This window comes from Gaeumannomyces tritici, assembly GCF_000145635.1.
Source record: "Gaeumannomyces tritici R3-111a-1 unplaced genomic scaffold supercont2.8, whole genome shotgun sequence".
Classification (NCBI taxonomy): Eukaryota; Fungi; Ascomycota; class Sordariomycetes; order Magnaporthales; family Magnaporthaceae; genus Gaeumannomyces; species Gaeumannomyces tritici.
This window is the reverse complement of record NW_008804552.1, coordinates 982,933-999,291: the sequence shown is the minus strand read 5'-3', so window position 1 is coordinate 999,291 and position 16,359 is coordinate 982,933. Positions and strand designations below refer to the sequence as shown.

Genomic DNA, 16,359 nt, shown 5'->3' with positions numbered 1-16,359 from the left:
CCCCCCCCCCTGGTTTTTTATTTTGCTTTACTTTTCGGTTTTTTTGGAATAATACGCTTTTAAAAACCAATTTTATTATTATAATAACGTTTTTTAACTTTTTCCAAACATTTGCAAAAGTTAATTAAAATTACAATAGCAACTTTATTGTACGCTTTATAAACAAAAAAAGTTGGAAAAAGGCCGAAATGCAGCATTAACCAACCGTTATTACCGCAGCGCAATATAAAGCGCTTAACAAGCAATTTTAAAACGTTCAACTTTTTCCGCCGAATGTTACGACCAACAACCACCCTTACCCAGGAAGGAGGGGTGGCACGGCACGGAACCCCCCTATAAAGGGTAAAGGGTTACGTAACCACCTGGGATTAGTAAATTAGGGAAGCAAAAGAAGTAAGCCACTAATCCAAAGGAGGCTCAAGAAGGCTTACGGAATCGGCTTTGCGAACCAACTAATCCACAACCCCAAAGGAATAATTATTAAAGTATAAAAAAAAAGGGTTTTTTACTGTTTTAAGTAATTTTTAACTAAAGCTTCGGCATTAATTAAATTTTAATTGGCTTTTAAATAACTTTTGGAGCAAGCATTTAAACCGCACCCAAATTACCTTATAAATCCTTTTAATTTGTTAAATTACGTGCTATTGCTCGACATTCTTTTAATGCTTTACTTTAAAAGCAAAAGCTTAATTGTAACATTTTAATTAATCCTGTTTAGCACCGGATCGTACCGAGCAATAACAATAGCAATTTAAGCCGAATTTGCAAAAGCAACCGAAATTTTTATTCCAAAAACGAACGTTTTCCGGTTTGGAAGCAAAAAATACAACATAAACAACGCGATTTATTGCCGTTTGGCATTAAAAGCTTTGGCCGCGGATATTGCGCAAACCAAAAAGCGAGCCGGCGCTTTTTAAGTTGCTACCCGCGCGTACAAATTCCCCACGCTTAACCGTTACAATGGGAAAAACGGGGCTTTTAAAGCGTTTTTAACGGAATGCCGAAGCTTTTTTGCCTTTTATTATAACCAGTTTAATATAAAATAGCAAAGGGTTGCTTACGCAACCATTTGCTTTAAAAGCAAAGTTAAAAAGTAATTTAAGCCTGTATAAGCAAATTTTTTTAAGGGCTACAACGAAAGCCGGGAAAAAACCAAGGTTATTTTTGCTAGCTTCGCCCGGTTCGAAAAAAAGGTTATTAACGTATTTGGTTAAATTAACGAGCAATAAATTGCAAAAAAGAAAATATTTTAATTTCGATAAAAAAGCGCAGCGTTAAAGTACGTTTCCGATTTCCAACGCTTTATTAACAAGCTTAACTAAACCAACCAAATTAAAATGGCTTATTTATATAATAAGCTTTAAAATAACGTAAAAAACAAAATTTTAAAAGTTAAACAACCTAAATCCTTTGCTAAATACGTTGTTATAATAATTAAAACCAGCGATAAATTATACAAACGCCGTTTGGAAAAAAAAGGCCAAAAAACCAAACTTGTAATACAAAATAACCAACCGTAACGGCGGTTCGACCGCAACAAATCCATAGCTTATGGTTATTACTTTAACTTTATGGATTTTAACGCCGGCGCTACGCATTAAAAGCAAAGGAAGCGCAAATTCCAAAACTTTAAAAATAGCAAATGCTTTTAATATAAACAATTTAAACATATTAAAAAGGATTGTTTTTAAAAGAAAAAGCAAAAAAAAGTATTTTGGGAAGGAAAAATTAAAGTAGCGGTAACAACCAAAAAAGTAACGATAAGATTAAAAAATAATGGCTATCCCGGCTTTGCGTTTTTTTGGATTGCATGCATTAATAACCGTTACGTTACCCACCATTCCAATAAAAATGCAACAAAATGGTTTTTTCGAAAGCAATTGGTTATAATTAAACGAAAGAACTTTGCAATACTTTGCAGCAACAACCCAGCCAATTCCAACAACGAAAGTAATTAAGCTTAAATTAATAAATACGTTAAGGAAAACCCGGATTTACGGTCCTTTTCGTTTAAAAACCTGGTACAAGCAGCGGAACAAAAAGGAATTTCAAATTTATTAATAACAAAATTGGAAGCAAGCAATGGTTTTGCTTAAGCCAAAAACAATTCGAATTTTTGGGTCGAACCTAGCAATTTCGCTTGGCCCACCCAAATTACCGAAAAACAAAAGTTAAAGTCCGATAGCGATACGAACGCAGCAATGGCCCGAAACGGGCTTATAACCAGCCCGTTCCCACCATTTATCGATTCGGAAAACGAAAAGATAAGTAGCAATTTTACCATGGGAAATATGGTAAGGATATTGCAAAACCCGGAGCAAAGCTTACCCAAGCCCACAAAGGCTCCGGTGTTTAAAAAACGGGTAATAATTAAATACAACCCGTTTAACAAAAGCAGCAACTCCGAAAAAGAAAGCAATAAAGGAAGTTTAAATAGCTTCCGCCGTTACACCAAAAACGCCCACTTTTTACAAAGATATACGCAAGCGGCGTACCAAAAACGGTACCAACGAAAGTACAAATTAAAACGCAACCAAAACGTTAATTTGCAAAATTTTTGGACGTAAATTAAGCGTTAGCCAAAAAAAAATAAATTAAATTACAACCAATTTATTGTAATTAAAACCAACGGTTTGGCATATGCGTGCGCAGCAATGCTAAACCAAGCTAATTATAAAACGTTCCGTTAAAGCAAGTTTATAATGCAAAAGCAAAAAAAAGGTTTGCACCCGGTACGCCCGAAAGCCGTAATCGAACAATTCCAAAAAGGCAAAAAAGCTTGGAACAAAGCTAAAATTTAACGGTACTTTTGGAACGTTAATTTGCTAAACAAAAACAGCACTTTTTACGAAGTTACATTAGCTAAAAACAATTTTAAGCGTTTTATTAATTAGCTTGGTAGCAACCACCCAATTACGTACCAAAAGTACACCCGGTTGCAAGCGTATAACCAAAAATAAGCTAAAAAGTTACAAAGCAATACCAAAGGAAAAAACCATAATAATTTTATGCTTAGCTATTAAAAGCATTTGTAATTGTTTTAAAAAAAATGCTTTGTTACAAATTGTGCAATACATTTAATTTAAAAGCTCCGAAGCAACTTTTTTTTTTGCCAATAAACCAATAAATTTATTACCAAACCAAAGCTGGCATGGCAATTACCCAAATGGTTCGTTACCAAAAGGTACGGAAAGTTAACAATGTTTCGAACCAACCCGCAATAGCTTATACTTTGCATTGCTAAAATTTTAAAATGGCAAAAATGCAAAAAATTAAAATGCAAAGTTTATATTATGCAAAAAGCCAAAGCATAACAAACAAAATATAAATTTTTATACATACCAATACGGTACGACAAAAACGTAAAAAGCTTGTATAAATTTCCCCGCAACCCTAACAATTTAAAATACGTAAAGGTACGCAAAAAATAGGAAATAAAGCTATTTAAACTTTAAATAAAACATTTTAAAATAAAAAATTAAAAAATTTACTTGTACCAAAGCTACAAAAAGGATAACTATTTGCAACAAAAACTTTAGTAGCAACGATTAGCCCAAACAAATAACATTTCCATATATAAGTGCAATGAGGCTTTTATCGCTTAAAAACTTTAATTAATTGCAACGCTTAAAGCAATTACGTATTATTACAAGCAATATTACGATACGGTATTCCTATACGCAGGAAAAACGAACCATACCTTTTCGAAATTATAAAAAAAAACTTTATTAAATATAATAATGGGTAAATCGATATTAAAACCAATTATTTTAATTTCCAATACCAAAATAATTTTTTTTAAATAACGCTAAACGCGTTAAAAATACGGGACGAAAATGTGGTTTTCGGAATTCCGTAATTACAAAAGCACAATTTAAAAATTAATTGGAAAAAAAACAACTTTTAATAAAAACCTTTACTAGCAATTAAAAAAGCCCAATAGTTACGGGCCGCAAGCAATGTAAAAATAAAGCCGAAAAAAGGTATTTCGACGGAAATAAAGCAAAGCAGTAACCTTTAAACCTTATTACAAAAAACCATAACAACGCTTTACGATGGATTTAAATAAAGGCTACAACAATTAGCTAACGTATTTCCGGAATACCATAAGTATTGGAAATTATTCCAAAAAAACCTAAAAACGGTGCTTCCAAAATACAGGCCGTTTAATTACAAAATTAAACTAAAGGCAAATGCGCAATTTAAATACTAAAAGCTGTACTAGCTTAACTTTAAGCAATAAAAAGGGTTAAAAAAGCAGTTACAAAAGGATTTAAAAAAAGGGGTAATTAAACCTTTAACATTTCCAATGGGATACGAAATTTTATTTGTGCCCAAAAAAACGGAAAAAAACGAATATGCATCGATTACCAACCATTAAACGAAATTACGATAAAAAATTGGTATCCTTTGCTTTTTATCGATAAGCTACGCAACAAATTCGGCAAAGCTAAATACTTTACGGTTTTAAACCTTCGAAAAGCATATAAATTGCTTTGGATTAAGGAAAGACAAAAATGGATAACCGCTTTCCGGATACGGTTCGGCGTGTACAAATTGTTAGTTATAACTTTTAAACTTACCAACGCGCTAGCTACTTTCCAGCGGATAATCGATTACGTACTTTAAAAGCATTTTAATATTTTCGTTTTAGCGTATTTAAACGATATTTTAATATATTTAAAAACGTTGGAAAAATACAAGCAATATATGCACCAAATATTGCAAAAGCTACAAAACGCAAAGCTTTTAATTAACCCGGATAAATGCGTATAGCACGCCCAGGAAATGGTTTTTTTTAAGTTCGTTATTACGCCAGGAAAAGTTAAAATAAACCCAACCAAGGTATAGGAAATGGCCGATTAGCTAGCGCTTACCAACGTACAAAAAGTACGGGCGTTTTTGGGGGTTTTTAACTTTTATTAACGGTTTATACAAAGGTTTAATGGTAGCGTTACGCCATTTACAAATTTTACCAAAAACAATACCCAATTCCATTGTTGCAATCAAGCCTTTGCTTTTAAGGTAAGGCACCAAAGGAGTATCGAATAGTAGCACGTAATTTAACAAATTGAAGGAATTTACGAAGTAACTTGGGTGCGGTTTAAATGCTTGCTTTAAGGGTTATTTAAAAGCTAACTAAAGTTTAACTAATACCGAAGCCCCCAATTAAAAATTATTTAAAATAATAAAAAACCCTTTCCTTTTTATACCTTAATGCTTATTTTTTTGGGGTTGTGGATTAATTAACTTACGAAGCCAATTTTATAAGCTTTTTTAAACCTTTTTTAAATTAATAGCTTACTTTTCCTGCTTCCTTAATCCATTAATCCCTGGTGGTTACGTAACCCCTTACCCTTTACGGGGTTTCCGTGCCGTACTACCCTTCCTTCCTGGGTAAAGGTAGTTGTTGGTCGTAACATTAAGTCCTTTTTTTAATGGCCAAGCCCTTTTAGCTACGTATTATTGTCCTTTTTGCCCTTTTGTTAATTGTAAGTACTTTTTTTCCTTATTATTTAACCGTTCTTTTTTTTAACAAAATGTTCGGGCAAATCCAAAAACGTTCGGTTCGGAAAATTATCCAACGGCACGCTTTGCTATTTGCCATTTTTAATTTTTCGATTTTAATGCTTTTTTATTTTGTTTGTAAAGCCGTTGGTTTTTTTTTTGTTAAATATTTTCGAAAAATTCCTTTTATTGTACCAAATGCATTTATTTGGAACGTATTTGGTACAACGTTTTAAAGGTTTTTTTTAACCAATTGCGCAAAATTATTAAGCAACATTCCAAGCTAAACGCTAAATTTGTTATTACCGAACGATTTCGCCGATAAACCAAAAAATTAATGCGTATTAAAAGCAATTGGGTTTAGCGTTTGCGCATTTAAAAAAACTTGTAATTTAAAAAAATAATGCGCGTTATTTATTGCGGTATCGATAATGTGGAAAAATTAAAGCGTATTAAGCAAAAAAAAGCTAAACGAACCGCTGCTTTAGCGGTAGCCGGTCCCGCTTCCTAGCTTTAACTTAACTTTCTTTTTTATTTCCTGGTTGGGCGGCGTTAAAGGTTAACTTTAACTTTAACCCGCTATTCCTTTTTTAATTTGGTAAGTTGCAACTTCATTAACAGCTCCTTCCGGTCGTGTGGCGCAATGGTAACGCGCTCGTTCTTGTAACGGGAAAACCTGGGTTCGATTCCCGGTACGACCTGGTTAAATCGATAATATCGGCTTCCTTAGCCGGGGTCGTCGATTTAACTTTTTTTTTTTTTTGCTAATCCCGAAGGCTTAAGGTTTGGTATTAATCTTAAGTTGCTTGCGCTCCTTTAATTTAGTAAGTTGTAATTCCTTTAACAATTTCCACAGGTTGTATAACGCAGTAATCGGTAATCGATGCACATTCGCTCCTTTCCGTTTTTCTTAAGCACAAATAAAATTTCGTGTTTTACTGGAAATGTTAAGGGTTTAATTACCCCTTTTCTTAAATTTTTTTGTAGCTGTTTTTTTAACCCTTTTTATTGCTTGGGGTTAAGCTAGTACAGCTTTTGGTATTTAAATTGCGCATTTGGCTTAAATTTAATTTCGTAATTAAACGGCCCGTATTTTGGAAGCACCGTTTTTAAGTTTTTTTGGAATAACTTCCAATACTTATAATATTCCGGAAATACGTTGGCTAATTGTTATAGCTTTTATTTAAGCCTATCGTAAAGCGTTGTTATGGTTTTTTGTAATAAGGTTCGAAAATTGCTGCTTTGCTTTATTTCCGTCGAAATACCCTTTTTCGGCTTTATTTTTACACTGTTTGCGGCCCGTAATTATTAAGCTTTTTTAATTGCTAATAAAAGCTTCCATTGGAAATCGTTTTCTTTTTAATTAATTTTTAAATTGTACTTTTGTAATTACGGGATTTTAAAAACCATATTTTCGTCCCGTATTTCCAATGCGTTTAGCGTTATTTAAAAAGTTTTGCTTTGGTATCGAAAGCTAAAGTAATCGGTTTTAATATTAATTTATTCGTTATTGTATTTAATTAGCTTTTTTTTTATTATCGTAAAAAAATATAGCTTGTCCTTTTTGCGTATAGGAATACCGTATCGTAATATTGCTTATAGCGATACGTAATTGCTTTAAGCATTGCAATTAATTAAGGTTTTTAAGCGATAAAGGCCCCATTGCACCCGTATATGGAAATGTTGCTCGTTTGGGTTAATTGTTGTTGCTAAAGTTTTTATTGTAAATAATTATTTTTTTATAGCCCCGGTACAAATGGATTTTTTAATTTTTTGTTTTAAAATGCTTTATTTAAAGCCTGGATGGGCTTGTTTTTTATTTTTTGCGTACTTTTACGTATTTTAAATCGTTAAGGTTGTTAAGAAATTCATACAAGCCTTTTACGTCCTCGTTATATCGTATTGGTATATATAAAAGCTTGTATTTTGTTTGCTATGCTTTAGCTTTTTGCATAATATGGACTTGGCATTTTAATTTTTTGCATTTTTGCTATTTTAAAACTTTGGCAATGCACGGCATAAGCCATTAAAAATTGGTTCGAAACACCGCCAACTTTCCGTACTTTTTAATAACAACCCATTTAAATAATTACCATACCAGCTTTGGTTTGGTAATAAATTTATTGATTTATCGGTAAAAAAAAAGTTATTTTAAAGCTTTTAAACCAAATGTATTGCACAATTCGTAGCGAAGCACTTTTCCCAAAACAACCACAAATGCTTTTAATAATTAAGCATAAAGCTATTATGGTTTTTTTTTGGTGCTATTTTGCAGCCTTTTAGCCTATTTTTAATTATATGCTTGCAACCGGGTATAATTTCGGTACGTAATTAAATGGTTGCTACCAAGCTAATTAATAAAGCGCCCAAAATCGTTTTTGGCTAATATAATTTCGTAAAAAATACCGTCCTCGTTTAGTAAATTAACGTTTTAAAAGCATTATCGGGCTTTGGCTTTGCTTTAAGCTTTTTCGCTTTTTTAAAATTGCTTAATTACGGTTTTTAAACGTGCTAAGTGCAAATCCTTTTTTTGCTTTCGCATAGCAAACCCGCCCCAACGGAACGTTTTGTAATTGGTTTAACCCAGCATTGCTGCGCATGCATAAGCTAAACCGTTGGTTTTAACCATAACAAATTGGTTGTAACCCGGTTCGCTTTCCCTTTTTGGCTAACGTTTGGTTTGCATTTAAAAATTTTGTAAATTAACGCTTTGGTTGCGTTTTAATTTGTACTTTTGTTAGTACCGTTTTTGGTACGCCGCCCGTATGTATTTTTGTAAAATGCGGGCGTTTTTGGCGTACCGGCAAAAGCTATTTAAGCTTTTTTCGTTATTTTTTTTTAAATTTGTTGCTTTCGAACGTTATTCGTTTGTAAAAACTTTTGTTTGTTACCCAAGCTTTAATTGGTTTAAAAATAGCAAAATCCGGGTTTTAAAAGATTTTTACAACATTTTTTATAATTAGCTCATTTCTTTTTTTGCTGCCTTTTAATTTAAAATTGGAAATCGAATTAGCTTTAACCCAAAGTTTTGGGCTATACCTTTATTGGGTTGCTTCGTTTTTAAAATTTTGCTTTTTAATAAAAACGTTTAACATTTTTTTTTGTTCGGCAACGCGCAAAAGCTATTTTTAAAATATTTCGTTTCGTAATTCGGGGTTTTCCCGGAAGTTTTTATTAATCCAAGCCTGGTTGCTTTCGATATTGGAACCGGTTAAATTGCTATTGCAAGTTATTATAAAATTCCTTTATTTGGTTATAACCAATTGCTTGCAAAAAAACCATTTTATTGCGTTTTTATCGGAATAATGGGTAACGCAATGGTTATTGGTGCATGCCGTCCAAAAAAACGCAAAGCCGGGATAGCCATTATTTTCCGGTTTTATTGCCCTTTTCCTGGTTGCCGCTGCTATTTTGGGTTTATCGCCCCAAAATACTTTTTTTTATTCCTTTTTTTAAAAGCAATCCTTTTTAATGTACCTAGGTTATTTATACTAAAAGTATTTGCTATTTTTAAAGTTTTGGAATTTGCGCTTTTTTTGCCTTTAATGCGTAGCGCCGGCGTTAAAATCCATAAAGCCAAAGTAACGACCATAAGCTATAAATTTGTTGCGATCGAATTATTGTTGCGGTTGGTTATTTTGTATTATAAATTTGGTTTTTTAGCTTTTTTTTTCCAAACGGCGCTTGTATAACTTATCGCTGGTTTTAATTACGATAATAACGTATTTAGCAAAGGATTTGGGTTGGTTAACCTTTAAAACCTTGTTTTTTACGTTGTTTCGAAACTTATTATATAAATGGGCCATTTTAATTTGGTTGGTTTAATTAAGCTTGTTAATAAAGCGTTAAAAATTAAAAACGTATTTTAACGTTGCGCTTTTTTATCGAAATTAAAATATTTTTTTTTCGGCAATTTGCTATTTGTTAATTTAGCCAAATACGCTAATAATCTTTTTTTCGAACCGGGTAAAATTGGCAAAAGTAATTTTGGTTTTTTTTTTGCTTTTGTTGTAACCTTTAAAAAAATTTGCCCATATAGGCTTAAACCACTTTTTTATTTTGCTTTTAAAACAAATGGTTGCGTAAGCAACCTTTTATTTTTTAATCGTAAATTAAATTTGGTAAAAGGCAAAATACTTTTAACATTTGGTTAAAAAAGCTTTAAAAGCGCTTTTTTTACCGTTGTACCGGTTAAGGGTAAGGAATTTGTAAATTCGAACCGCCGTTTGCGGAACGCTAGTTTATTGCTTAAATTAAATAAAGTTTGCGGTTATAGCTATAAACGCGGCCTTAGCTTCCGTTACCTTTATTATGTTGTAAGTTTTGCTTGCGTAGCTAAAATGCTTATCGTTTTTTCCTGTAAAGGATTCGCCGCTTTTGGTTGCTATTGCTATTGTTTGGTACCGGTTCGGGTGCTAAACAAAATTAATTAAAATGTTGCAATTAAGCCTTTGCTTTTAAAGTAAAGCATTAAAAAAGTATCGAACAGTAACACGTAATTTAACAAATTAAAGGAATTTACAAAATAACTTGGGTACGGTTTAAATGCTTGTTTTAAAAATTATTTAAAAGCTAATTAAAATTTAACTAATACCGAAGCCCCCAATTAAAAATTACTTAAAATAGTAAAAAACCCTTTCCTTTTTATACTTTAATGCTTATTTTTTTGGGGTCGTAAATTAATTGGCTTACGAAGCCAACTTTGTAAGCTTTTTTAAGCTTCCTTTGGATTAATGGCTTACCTTTCCTGCTTTTTTAATCCACTAATCCCTGGTAACTACGTAACCCTTTACCCTTTACGGGGTTTCCGTGCCGTGCTACCCCTCCTTCCTGGGTAAGGGTGGTTATTGGTCGTAACATCCATTGGAAAGCTCGAAAACAAATTGCTTTCGAGCAATTTAAAAGCGTTGTTTTACGGGAACCAATACTGGTTATTCCGAACCCTAACAAACCATTGGAAATCGAAACCGACGCGTTGGATTACGCGATTGAAAAACAATTAAATTAACGAAATAAGGAAAAAAAACTGCATTTTTGCGCTTTTTTTTTACAAAAACTTAAAAAATTTAAATTAAATTACCAAATTTATAATAAAAAGCTTTTCGCTATTATTAAAGCTTTGGAAAAGTAAAAGGTATACTTGTATAAAACAAACCATTAAGTAACAATATATACCGATTACAAAAATTTAGCACATTTTATTACAAGCCAAAACCTTAATAAATGTTAAATCCGTTGGAACCAATATTTTTAAAATTACGATTTCCAAATCCTGTACCGAAAGGGATTGGAAAACGGAAAGGCAAACGCTTTAAGCAAACGAAGCAACCATAAAGTCGTTATTCCAAAAAAAACCAAAACGTTTTTAGCCCATAAGCCAAAAAAAGCGTTAATCCCAGCTTAGCAAGCAATGGCTTTAATAACCAAAAAGCAAAATTAAACCCTAAAAAGGATTTTAAAAATTTATAAGCTATTAGCCCATAGCTATTTAAAGGTTACCAAAACGTGGAAAAAGCTCCGGCAGCATTACGGATTTACTGGAATTCGGGCAGCAATGTTAAAAGCAATAAAAAATTGCTAAATATGCGTTAAGGACAAGCCCAGCAAGCATTTCCTTTATAAATTATTTTAACTATTGCTAACGCTTAAAAAGGCATGGCAAAAAGTTACCATAAATTTTATCGTTAAATTGCTTAAATTTAAAAAGCTTTTAACAAAAACATAATATAATAGCATATTAGTAGTAATAAATAAGCTTACGAAATATGCTTTGTGCTTACTTTACAAAAAAAGCAGCAATGCGCTAACTTTAGCTTACGCTTTTTTTCGGCACGTAATAACAAATTACGGGATGTTACAAAAATTAATTACGGACCAAAACAAGCTATTTACAAGCAAATTTTGGAAAACGCTTACGGTGCTTTTCGAAGCAAAACATGCTTTGTTAATAACGTATTACCTTTAAACAAACGAACAAACGGAACGAACTAATAAAATAATGGAACAATATTTGCGCTATTATATTATTTACAAGCAAAATAATTGGGTTTAATTATTACCAATCGCCCAATTCGCTTACAATAGTTTTGTGCATAAAAGCATAAAAAAAACGCCGTTTTACGCTAATTATAAATATACCTTTACGGCGTACAACAAATTTAAAGCCAAATTTAAAGCTTTAGCAACGGAAATTTAAGTAACGAAGCTTACCAAACTGTATTAAACCCTCCAAAACAAATTGGAAAACTTGCGTTACCAAATAGCAAAGCAAATCAATAAAAAAAGGATCGAAAAACCGATTTTTAAAAAAAAGGATAACGCTTACCTTTTGCGCGCTAATATTAAAACAAAAAAGCCAAGCAACAAACTGGACAGGAAAAAATAAGGACCTTTTCGGGTTATTCGTATTATTTTTCCAATTAATTACAAATTCCAACTATTACTAACTATGCGCATCCACCCGGTTTTTTACGTTTTTTTGCTAAAACCAGCGCTTTCGGGCCCCGAAAGCATTAAATTAATAAAAGTTAACCTTAACCAAATGTAAAAGGTTAAAGCCATTTTTAACAAGCAAATGCGTTACCGCAAAAAGCAATACTTCGTTAAATGGAAAAGCTAAAAGGATAAATACAATACGTAAAAAAATACAACAAATTTTAAGAATTGCCAAAAGGCTTTGCAGGAATACCATTTAAAAAAAAGTTAGCAATAACTTTAAAGCTTGTAAAAAGCCCCAAATTCGGAAAAATTTGGAAGGTAAAAAAGGAAAATTCAATAGCATATCCAAGGAATAAGCTAGCAAGCCCAAGCAAAAAGAGCAAAACCTCCCTCGCTAACCAAAGGTCGAGCGAGGAAAATTTAAAGTCGTACCGGGAATCGAACCCAAAACCTCCCGTTACAAAAACAAATGCGCTACTACTGCGCCATACAACCAGGAAAGGTTGTTAAGGGAATTACAACTTACCAAATTGAAAAAGGGCCAGCGGGTTAAAGTTAAGATTAACCCTTAACGCTGCCCAACCAGGAAATAAAGGAAAAAAATCGGGTTAAAGCCAGGAAGCGGGACTAGCCACCGCTAAAGCAACGGCTCGCCCAGCTTCCTTTTGCTTAACACGCTCCAATTTTTCCACGTTATCGATACCGCAACAAATAGCGCGCATTATTTTTTTAAACCACAAATTTTTTTAAATGCGCAAACGCTAAATCCGGTTGCTTTTAATACGCATTAATTTTTTAGCTTAACGGCAAAATCGCTTGGCAATAGCAAATTCGGCGTTTAATTTGGAATGTTGCTTAGCAATTTTGCGCAATTAATTAAAAAAACCTTTAAAACGTTGCACCAAATACGCCCCAAACGAACGCATTTTGTTACGGTACGCGTTGGGGCACCTGGGGAAGAACCTAAGGCCGCACTCTTAGCGCGCCAACGTTACGCTTACAAAACCGCGACAAAACGCCAAGGACGCCCTGCTTAAATAGCTTCCTTTTCGTACAATAACAAAGCCTTTTTTATAACAATAAAGTATAAGCCGTAGCAATTTGTTGCATTTTAAATTTTCGGGACCCGATATTAACATGTTCCGTTTTTTCCTTTGCCAATAACCTTGTAAAACGGTAACACATTTTTTTGCTTACGATCGATCAACGTCGATACTTACCCTAAATCTTACCGTATAATTTTGGAAAAACATTTTTATTTTTTCGATTTAGCTTTTTTAACCAAATAACCCGCTAGCGAATTACCGCCGCGGTTATACCATGCTTACCGCACTTAACGCCCCCAAAACGGGCCTTTCGGGCCCGATAATAACAATTTTACAAAACGCCGTTTTTTTATTCCTAACCTTGCACTTTATACGCGAAGCAATTTAAAACGACCCTAGCAATTACGCCGTTTTATATTTTGCTTTGCATTTAAAACGTTCCAACAAAGCTTAAGCCCAATTTAAATATATTTTTTGGGTTATAAAAACCCGTTTTCGAGCTATTAACAAATTGCTAGCGATATACCGCTAAAACGCCGATACCGTTTACGCTATAATTTTAAACCAAAAAATAACAATTCGCGAACTTTAAGTTTAAATCCAGCAATTATTTAACCAAGCTATACTTATACCAATTACAAATACGCCCTTTTTAGCGCAGCTTTTTGGGGCCGCCGCGTTATCGCTAACATTCCGCCCCCAAACGGTTACTTTTAAAATTTTTAAAGGCATAAAAATAAACCAAATCCAACGATAAAAGCATTATACCAATTGGCGCTTTTTGTTTAGGGTATAAATGGAATTATACCGGGCCGCTTTCTTAACGCTATTGGAACGCGTTTTTTTTTTGTTCCAGCATTTGGGCAACAACGCCTTTGCTTTTATAAAAACGAAAATTAACCAAATTGCTACGGCCGGCAATAACGTTTCCCAATGGCCCGCCGGCTAGCGTAATTACCTAAACGTTATTAAAACGTTAAATTAAATTTACATTACCACTAATATATTAGCAAAAGCTAATTGGAATTTTAAATTATTCGCTTAAAGCAATTCTTTTTTCAACGATTTTATCGGTAATTTTATTAAGCTTAACGATATATACAATTTGTTTAATAATTTACAAATACTAGCTTTTAAGCAAAAAGTAAACCGCCCATTGCATAAAGCCATTACGTCGATTGTAAAACGCCCGGGACCTAACGATTTTAAAAGGTAAATAAGCTTATTTCGAAACCTAACCAATAATATCGCCGACGACATTTTCCGGGGTAAATAAAACGCTAACGCTTATCCCCCAGCACGCTATCCCAACGCTAACGATGCGCCGGAACCGGCCTAACATTTAAACGCTATAAATTTCGATAAAATTACGATAAGGCCCCGACCCCCTTTTACTAACGCCCGAAAAAAATATAAACGCACCAATAACCTATGCTTTTATTGCGGCGGGGCGGGGCACCAAATAACCGTTTGCATAAAAAAAAGGAAGCCAAAAAAATAAGCTTTGGGCACAATCGCTTTTAAAGCTATTAACGTTTTGCCAATAACTTTTTAAAAAAAATAAAAATATATTTACATTTAATAAAACCTAATTTTACTTTTTTATTTTATAGCGAGCTTTTTGCCGAAAAAACGTTACCAATCCGGTGCCGCACCCTTTTAAATACCGGATGTTTTTTATAAGCATTTATTAACGACACTTTTGCGCATAACCATAACCTATTACGCTTTGCTTTGCCCAAGCCCATCCTTTTAAAATTGGCTAATGGCAAAGTTACGGGCTACCTTTGCAAATGCGTTAAAATGCGCTACCGCATCGTTTGCCAAACAAAAACGCTTACTATATACATTTGGCTATTGGGAACGGGAAGCTTTAACATTATATTAAAGCTTCCCTAATTACGTTATTATAACTTTTACATCGATTAAATAGCGGGCTTAATAATTATGCACGGCATTACGTTATTAAAATTAAACCCAAATGCTAGCAACCTATTACGCAACCGTTTAAAAAACGACGATAACGAATTTAACCCCGCAAATATACGCATGCTTAGCGCTCCCAATTTTATGCTATTTTGCAAATAAAAAGGCGTGCAATTTAAACGAATAACTATGGCGGAGCTTTACGCTAAAATTCGCCCCGAGCCTTTAATACTTTTAGTAAGCGCTAACCAGCTCGCTAACGATACGCTAATGGAAATTTTTCGCTTTATTTTAATTTTATCCGATAAAATCCTTCGGGATATGCTGGAATTATGCCTAGCCGCATTTTAAAATTGGGTTAAAAAGGTACCATACTTTTGGCGCATTTCCAACGATAATATCCAAAAGTATTTGGATAGCAAGCCCCCCGTTATAATAAAAAAGATTTTATAGCGCTTTTTTTACAAACTCCGCGATTTAGCGTTATGCTTTTTTCCTTAAAACGCCGATAAATTGCTACCGTACCGCTTTTCCAACCACAAAATCGAGCTATTCCCAAACAAAACGCCTTTTTACCACCATAACAAATTTATATCCCAAAAAAAGCTTTAAATTGTTAGGAAGTATTTAAACGAATACCTAGCGAAAGGCTTTATACGCAACAATATATCGCTAGCGGTTGCCCCGGTTTTTTTAGCAAAAAAGCCCGGGGGGGGAGTTCGCGTTTGTATTAATTACCGGGGTTTAAACAACGTTACCGTAAAAAACAAATATTTTATTCCTTTAATTAAAAAAATACTAAACGCCCTTTCGAAAATTAAGTACTTTACCAAATTGGATATTATTGCGGCGTTTAACCGTTTACGAATTGCCCCAAAAAACGAATGGAAAATAACGTTTATTATTAAATTCGGCCTTTTTAAATGCTTGGTAGCGAATTTCGGTATAACAAGCGCCTTTAACTTTTTCCAGTACTATATTAACCGCATTTTATTAAATGCATTAAACCGCTACGTTATAGCATATTTTAATAACGTTTTTATTTATAGCAAAACGCGAGCGGAATACCGGCGCTACGTTCGCGTAATGGTCCAAAAACTTGCCGATGCGGGCCTTACCATTAACATTCGAAAGCGCAAATTTTTAATACAAAAAACCAAATATTTCGGTTTAATTATTTTAATTACGGGAATCCGCATGGACAAAAAAAAGGTTAAAGCAATCCGTTAATAAAAATAGCTTACAATTTTAAAAAAATTCCGCCGTTTTATAAGCTTTGCTAACTTTTATTGCCGGTTTATTAAAGGTTTTTTCGTTATTGCCAAACCCTTTTACTTACTAATAAGCAAATAGCTATGGGTGCGCCAATGGTTTATTAAAGCAACGGCAACTTTTTACTAATTTAAAACCGCTTTTTTTTCGAACATTATATTCGCACATT

At 33.3% G+C, this 16,359-nt stretch overlaps 1 protein-coding gene, 1 non-coding gene and 1 pseudogene across 3 annotated transcripts; 2 read left to right on the top strand and 1 right to left on the bottom strand.

Moving 5' to 3' along the window:
* The first annotated feature begins 6,137 nt into the window (after positions 1–6,137).
* Positions 6,138–6,209, top strand: GGTG_20251 (annotated as a pseudogene). The gene has a single exon. The product of its transcript is annotated as a tRNA-OTHER (tRNA).
* Positions 6,210–12,369: 6,160 nt separating this feature from the next.
* Positions 12,370–12,441, bottom strand: GGTG_20250. Its single transcript has one exon. It is a non-coding gene; the product is annotated as a tRNA-Gln (tRNA).
* Positions 12,442–14,558: 2,117 nt separating this feature from the next.
* On the top strand, positions 14,559–15,080 carry GGTG_12459 (hypothetical protein; the record flags this gene model as incomplete). The annotated part of the gene is made up of 2 exons (XM_009230356.1): positions 14,559–14,664; positions 14,926–15,080. Coding segments are annotated over 2 exons (261 nt in total), but the record flags the coding sequence as incomplete, so codon positions are not given.
* Between the last annotated feature and the right edge of the window lie 1,279 nt (positions 15,081–16,359).